The sequence below is a fragment of the Myotis brandtii genome, unplaced genomic scaffold, assembly GCF_000412655.1.
Source record: "Myotis brandtii unplaced genomic scaffold, ASM41265v1 scaffold469, whole genome shotgun sequence".
NCBI lineage: Eukaryota > Metazoa > Chordata > Mammalia > Chiroptera > Vespertilionidae > Myotis > Myotis brandtii.
The window spans coordinates 2,099,314-2,107,135 of record NW_005367911.1 but is presented as its reverse complement, the minus strand read 5'-3'; the positions used below and the strand labels follow the sequence as shown (position 1 = coordinate 2,107,135).

The 7,822-nt window shown below is 53.5% G+C and overlaps 1 protein-coding gene across 1 annotated transcript in view; it reads left to right on the top strand.

The window, feature by feature from the left end:
- Positions 1–39: 39 nt before the first annotated feature.
- Positions 40–7,822, top strand: part of AXIN2 (axin 2) — a gene marked incomplete at its 5' end in the record, with an annotated part of 19,714 nt that continues 11,931 nt past the window's right edge. The window contains 1 exon segment of the mRNA XM_005875800.2: positions 40–413. Coding sequence (XP_005875862.2) covers positions 40–413 — 374 coding nt within the window.

The window sequence follows — 7,822 nt, the reverse complement described above, 5'->3', positions numbered from 1 at the left end:
GTACGTAGAACTTGCTAGGATCCCCTGGCTGCCTCTGGGGTTCTCCGTCCCCTGGCAGACCTTCCTCTGGGGGCAGAGGAACCCAGCCTGCTTTCTCACCTGGGCCAGTCAGTGTCTTATAAGCCCCTGCTTTCTGCCCAGAGAGCAGCCGGCCCTGGGCAGCAGGTTGCCATTGAATGGATCGTGGGGTTGTGCACTCGTCCTGGGGCCACCTGGCTACCTGGGTTTCTGCTGAGCATCCGTGACGCACCGCTGTCGTACTTTCCCTGCAGGTCCTTCAAGAGGAGCGATCCTGTTAACCCGTACCACGTAGGTTCCGGCTACGTCTTTGCACCAGCCACCAGTGCCAACGATAGTGAGATATCCAGCGACGCACTGACTGACGACTCCATGTCCATGACGGACAGTAGTGTGTAAGTATTCTGGCGTCCCCATCACATGCCCGGCATGTGATTCACAGGATCGGCTGGCCAGAGTCCTCAGCCATCCTCACCCGGCTTTGCAGATCCCATCTGTGGACATGTGTTTGGTGGTTGAGGAGGGTGACATGGTAGGTGGGGTGGTGGTAAGCTTAGAGCCTTGAAGGGAAGGTTGGGTGGTACCTTAACAGAAGAAAACTAAGGTAACGATGGAAGGTTAAGATCTATACATTTGAGTGTAACCACACATCTTTTGGTTGTCATTTTGCCTGCCTTCCCTGTGGGCACAAGTGCTGGGTTGGCCTTGAAAGCCAGGTTCTATAGAACCAACAGGTGGGGGACAGGGTGGCATCAAAAGGGTTTGTGTTTAGTTCATTGTTTTTGGAGGAAAAGGCATGGAAGGTGTCAGTTTCCCTCATGAATGTGCTCACATGGGCATCGTTCAACTGAATAAGTCCCGGTGGATGCCTGCTCTGTGTCAGGTGGGGGTTCTACCCCAATTTTGGGTTCCCTCCAAAGTCGAGCCTGATCTTGGTTCTTTTGCAGATGGAAGGCTTTGATTTCTGAAAGCCATCCAAGTCATCAGGGTGGTCTGCTGAGGTCAGCAGGGCAGCGGGCGGGGTCATGCTTTGAGCTTTAGGTCATTTGTGGTCATGCAGTGGAGGCGAACAGCATACATTCTATGTGAATTCCAGTGTGTGTGTGTATGCGCTCGCGGTGGGCTGGGTATCCCCATTTCCTGCCATCACTTGGGGTCAGGGAGGGGGAAGACACCCCGTCTCCACTCACTCCCCTCTTCTATTCCATAGCCTCCCCTCCAAGACCAGAGTCCTGTTCCTTCCCGTATGTGAGTGTGTACGTAGAACTTGTGTGTGTGTGTGTGTGTGTGTGTGTGTGCACGCGTGCATGTGGGTGTGGGTGCGGTGGGTTGGGTTGGGTATCCCCATCTCCTGCCATCCGTTGGGATTCTGATGCAGGAGGCTGGAGGGAGAGCCTGGCCTTGGGCAAAACTTCCTCAAGAGCTTTTCACCCAACACCAGTTGAGAACCACCATTCTGGAAATGCTCTTTGAAGGCTTCCCCACAAATGTTTTGAGTAGGACTTTCTCCCGCTAAGGGAGCAGTTTTAAAAGGCAAACCCATTGAGCTGTGTGAGTTCTGGCGTACTTAGAGTGTGTTCCTTTTACCTTCCTAAAAACCGGACTGCCTATTCTTCCAGTTTGTTTGAGATTATATGGTTTTTATTGGCCAATGTCCTGTTGCTTGGTCTCTGGCATGGAACTAGTTAGAAGGAAAGTTGATGAGGCTGGTTTGGGACTCTGCTATCGATTAAAATCCTGGTGGCTTTTATTGTGTCACCTCAGATTCCCCTGGTGGTAAAGGGAGAAATCCTCAAGATGAAGCATCCTACTTTAATAAAAGAATAGCAGTTTTGCCTTGAGAAGCAATAAGTAAGGGTACACATCTTTCCTCCAACGTGGAGGAATGAGGAGTTCCACAGAAGTAAGTCGGACTGAACTCCTTAAATATCCATGTTGAGAAAAATTATCCTTTGATGGACATAGTTCTTAATACATTTTTACTCTGTCTTTATGGAATAGTATTAGGTAGGCATAATTTATTTCTTGATCCAAACAATTAATATCAAGATCTGTTTTCGTACTGTGTTGTATTATCTCATAGATTATAAGGTTATATCAGGCTATCTGCCCCTACACGTGGTATTGTGCCCCCCCCATTTTCTTTTCTTTTTTTATGTACATTTTTATTGACTTTAGAGAGGAAGGGAGAGGGAGAGATCAGCAGTGAAGGATGTTTAGAGTATGAGATTTTTATTTTTTTATTTTCCTCTGGGTTAATTGTTTATTTGGGTATAAAAGGAGTTGTAAAGTGAACTTCAGTAAGTTGTAAAGTGTTTAAAAAATCTCCTTTCTGCTCCCATAACCATGATATAGGCCAGTGGTTGGCAAACTCATTAGTCAACAGAGCCAAATATCAACAGTACAACGATTGAAATTTCTTTTGAGAGCCAAATTTTTTAAACTTAAACTATATAGGTAGGTACATTGTTATTAACTTAATTAGGGTAATCCTAAGGCTTAGGAAGAGCCACACTCAAGGGGCCAAAGAGCCGCATGTGGCTCTCGAGCCGCAGTTTGCCCACCACGGTGACCATAGGTCGATGCTCAACCACTGAGCAACACTGGTCGAGACCCCCTCCCATTTTCAAAATGAGTTTTTCTTCTTCTTGTCACCCTGCCTGCTGTATGTTTGTTTGTTTGCTGCCGTTGTGTGCTGGCTACTGGTAGCATTGCTCCTTCAGCTTTTATTGTGTTGTGGGTTTCGTGGGAGTGGTAGCATTATGTGAAATAGGTGAAGCCGGATTTGAATGAGGGCATTGAGTGACTGCAAAGTCAAAGGTGGTTTGCGGAAGGCTTCTGTTTAGTTTCCTTAGAGACTGTTTAGGCTGCTTGCTGGTCCTGGCCTGCATTTATTTCATTTCCACCCCCATCGCTGTGTTCTTCTGGCTTCATGATGAGATAACTGGGGGCGTGGTCCCCATACGTGGTTGAGCCTCACAAGACCCAATCGGGAAGGGCCGTCCTGTGACTGACAGGTGGAAGTAAGGCCCATGCTGCCATAGCTTCTCGTGGCAGAACCGGACTCAGCTCCAGGCCAGACACCGGCCCCTGCCCTTCGCCTCTCCCCCTTCCCCCAAGCACCCACAGTTCCAACGTGAGAAGTGTTACTAGGACCAGTGGGTAATGAGACCTTTGAGCCACTTTGAGTTTCTTTTTATTTTTATTTATTAGCGATCACCCACACTGCTGCTTTTTTAATGGGTTGGGGGGAGGGGTAGGAGGGAGCAAGTTCTAACTTCTCCCCTGCACCCTCCCCTGGTACCCCTCTTCTTTCATCCCCTTCCCAAAAGAAAACCTTCCTCGCTTTTACAGAGGTGACTTTAAAGCCCTCCCTCCCCCACTTTAGCTAAAGAACTTGTGGGCCTGGAGCCGGGAGAGCCTCTCCTCCCGTGGGGGTCACACAGGTGGCCTTTGCGAGCCAGCTGTTCTGGGCAGAAGGTAGAGTGTGGCCAGTGAGGTCCACTTCATACGGAGGCAGAGCCCTCACTCAGTGGCTTTCTCTCTGGGCACAGGACATTCCCTTGGGCCCCCACTGGCAGAACCTCGGGGATCCCGCCTAGGGTGAAGCTGCGTGGGCTTGGGGGTGAGGAAACCAGGATGCCAACCTCAAGAGCAGGTGCCTGGGAGGGCCGGAGACCTGGGGGCCCAGCGCTGGGTGCGTGCCTCCTCCCAACCAAGTGGGCGGTATCAGATGGGGCCGCGACAGCTGGACCCACTGGGGCCTTCTTATGCCAGCTGGGAGCGGGCATCCTCTCTCGGGAGTGGTTTGTCCAGGGGCTCCGCCTGGTGCTGCCCAGAGTGGGGGACAAAGGGGTCTCCAGAGCCCATCAGATGGGATGAGTGTTTGGGCTTAGACGTTTCTGTGGGTGTCAAGCTGCCAGGCACTGGGGGTCCCCGGGGCCCTCCCCGCGCTCCTGCCCAGCGGACTTGGCGTGCCCTGAGTGCATGTGATCTGCCCAGTGTCAGGCGGGTCACCCAGGATTCCCAGGGCTGGGATTAGACCCCTCCTCAGAGCTCTGCCAATTGTGGGCCTGGCGCACATGAGAGTGCCGAGCGAGGAATAAAGTGTGTGGGGGATGAAAAGCCGAACTGAATCGCTTTCAGCCCATTGTTCATCCGGGGAAGCTTAGAGGGGATAAGAGGGTAGCAGGCCCTTTGAAATTTCCTTGAACAAGTGAATAGGAGCGCCCCATAAAGCATGAAAAGGCCCTGGCTGTTTCTCCTGGCCACAATGGCCGGCTCGGGCAGGGAGGGGGGCGGCCAGGGGCGGGGAGGGGGCCGGCTGCCCTGCTGGGAGCTGAGGAGGGGATGTGACTGAGGAGGGGTCGAGGGGGTCACGGGCGGCCTTCAATAGACTCCAGAAGGTTGGAGTTCATTAGACACAAGCCCGGGAGGCCATCGTCTCAGTGGCGATAGAACCAATGAAGTCCCGGGGCCTTTGCAGGGGGCCTGGGTAGAAGTTGGGCAGGGCCGGCCTGCACTTGCTTGTTCCAGGGGCAGCGGGGCCTGGAGGTCCGGCGCGGGCGGGGATTTAAAGAAACCAAGGCTGGCTTCTGTTTTCCCGCCAAGTAAAACGCCCTGTTAAGGATGGCTGGGACGGGGGTCCCGAGAGGCCTCTGAGAAGGCCCTTTTATGAGCCTATTACTCTGAAACCCACATTCTCGGAAGAAATGGCTTTAAAATTTTTTTCTTTTTCTTTTTTTGAAAGTTAGCTGCCAGATTCCCAGCCAAGTCCCAAGCCCCGTCTTTGGAGTCTGGGAGACGGGAGGGGGGCTGGGCATTCCCGGGCCTCAGGCCCAGGAGGAGGAAGCCAGAGGCTGGAAACCTCAGCAGCAGCAGGTCCCTGCCCCCCAGGTGTGCCCTGTGTTAGGTGGCAGGCATCGTGTGTGCCACGTGCAGCAGCTGGACTTGAAGGCCGCGTCCGCCCGGGGTGTCCCCAAATCAGTGCACGACGCTTCCCTCGCGTCCCACACAGAGGGCGGCGCGGGTCGTTTTATTTATTTATTTTTGTTTCCCTATATCTTATTTATGGGTTTACTTTGGACACCAGTGAAAGCCTCCGTGTGAACTTCAAATATTACCTTATCTTACAAACCGGGCTTTTGATGTTGGCTGTGATCAGAGGCCCTCGGAGAGGCTGCCAAATGGAACTGAGCGCGGACGCCTGAGCGCGGGAGCCCGCTCTTTCAAAGTCCCCGGAAAACGACATTCAGGTTAGGCCGGGCACCACCGCGGAGTCAAAAGGCTAAGCTAATTGGCTTGGCTTAAATGGCAGCTAAATGGAGTCCACACTTCAAACCCGGTGCTCCCAGAAACAGCTGGGCCCGGCAGCGGCTCGTTAGCTCACATGTTCGTAATGAAAGGAGGCCGTGTAGGGACCGGCGCGCGGGCTTCAGCTCGCAGTTCTGAGCAGCCAGGAAGCTGATCATAGACTTTAGAGCCCGAATAAAAAGGAGAGAGGCCCCCTTCTGGAATGAGGGGCTGTTTTGGAAGAAGATGCTTGGCGAGGGGAGAATTAGAGCCATATTTCCTTACAGGCGCCTGCCAGGCCTCTTGGAGCCTCAGAGTTGAAATCTCCCTTTTCCTGCACTTGGCTCCATCAGCTGCCCTGGGGGGTGGGGGTGCTGGTGGTGGAGTCGTGGTGGTGGTGGTAGTGGTGGAATGGGGGTGCTGATGGTGTTGTGTGTGTGTTGCGGGGGGGGACGTTGGTTGGTTGAGGCAGTGCTTAAAAACCATCATTTGATCATTTGTTCCTTTGGCCTTCAAATGGGCCAGAGAACTTCTTCCTCTCACCCCCATACTTATGTTCCCCAATTCTCTTTTCTTTCTACCTCATATGGGAAAAGACAAAGGTCAAAAAGCCTGACCACTGATTTCCGTCTGGGAGGAAAGGAGAAAAGACTACTAGAGGACAGAGTCTTGGGGGAGATGGGCGGGCCACAGTGGGGTCATGGGGTGCTTGATTCCTGGCCCCCAAGATTGTCAGGAAGAGGCCTAAAGCAGAGACATCCACCCTCTTAAGTCCCAGAAAAGGGTTGCTAGTCAAGAGAAAGGCTGCCTTGCAGCCCTGAGGCAGCAGGAGATGGTTAGACCAGCATGAACCCCAAGTTGTGGGCCCTCCACTACCCACCGCCCCCCTTACCCCACAGGGATTTAGGTTAGAAACCAGGAGATTCACCTGGCATACCCCCTAGCCAGTGAGTATCAAGTGGTGGGAGAGGACTTTCCAGAATGTTCACCAGGTCTCCCATTGGTCCCTTCAGCATGTTAGGTGACTCCATGGGGCTTAGGAAATGCACCCCCATGTTCAGTCAGGAGCTTTGCCTCCCCAGTCGAGGAAGGTGTAGGTGGTTGAGACACCTGCTCTGGAGCCCGCAGCGGCTTGGGTTCCGATCCCTGGACTGCCCGCTGCTGACTGTGACGCCGGTCATCTAGATGTGGTGGAGTTGGGGTTTCGTGGGAATGGAGTTGGGCTCTATGTTAGGAATGTCTGACCCCCAGTAGGAACTCAGTGTGGGGGGCCAGCAGCCGTGGTTGGAACCCATCACCTGGTTTCCTGCTCACTCGGTATGCCCTGGAGGGCCCGGGGTTGTCTCCCATCAAAGGTGAGAACATTGAGTGTCGGCACATAAGCTCCTGGTGGGCACTAAGCTTCTGCACTCGGACCCTTTATCCTCCCTGGCCTCCAGGGCCCCGTCGAGTCCCCGGCCTCATGAGCAGGAGACTGTCTGGGCGACCTGACCTGCGCTGGCAAGTGGCTGCCGCTTCCCCCGGTGCTCGCTGCCTCTGCCCGGGCCTTGCCCTTGCCCTGGGACAGGATTCATTGTGTCTAAGGCAGGGGTGGGCAAACTTTTTGACTCGAGGGCCACAATGGGTTCTTAAACTGGACCGGAGGGCCGGAACAAAAGCATGGATGGAGTGTTTGTGTGAACTAATATAAATTCAAAGTAAACATCATTACATAAAAGGGTACGGTCTTTTTTTTTTTTTAGTTTTATTCATTTCAAACGGGCCGTAGTTTGCCCACGGCTGGTCTAAGGCCTTACTTTAGATCCTGCTCTCCTGCCCTGCACCTCGATACGATGATCCTTCATGTGCTTCTCAGCCAGGTTTGGCTAACAGATCACTGATCTGTGACCCGTATCATCCCCGCCGTGGCCCTGTCCAGCCTCGGTCAGCAGACTTCCGGAAAACGCAGCCACTGGAATCCTAGGGCCTTGCAGATAAGGGGCCAGAGGTCAGCCGCTGGCTCCATCCTGCGTCCTTTTAGGCGCTGCTGGTTCCACCCACTGCTGGTTCCACCCACTGCTCCCTCCCATGAACAAAACACCAGGGAAAGGGAACAGCCAGACCCCTCATTTCAATGCTGACAGCCTCCAAGGATGATGCAGGAGGGATCTGTGTGACCATGAGGCTTTCACCTCCGGAAGGGACAGTGAGGGGAAAGTTGTACCCCCTTGACCATTCGGCTGCTCTCAAGAATAAAGTTCTTTTCCAAAAAGCCACAGCCACGTCAGGTTGTGTTTCTGGTGAAGACTAGCTGGAGTCCCGAGTGCAGGCGTTTCTTACCTCTTCCACCTGTGTTTTTCAAATACCACGAGGAAGGACGTAGGGGCCCGTGCTGCCTTCATTCGGGTCTTTGCCAGGACATCGTTGACAATACACTTCCCCGTGAACCACCTGGCATGCCCCCCAGCCAGTGAGCACTAAGTGGTGGGGGGCCAGGGCTGAAATTGCAACACCCTGCTCTGCCCCCCCCGCC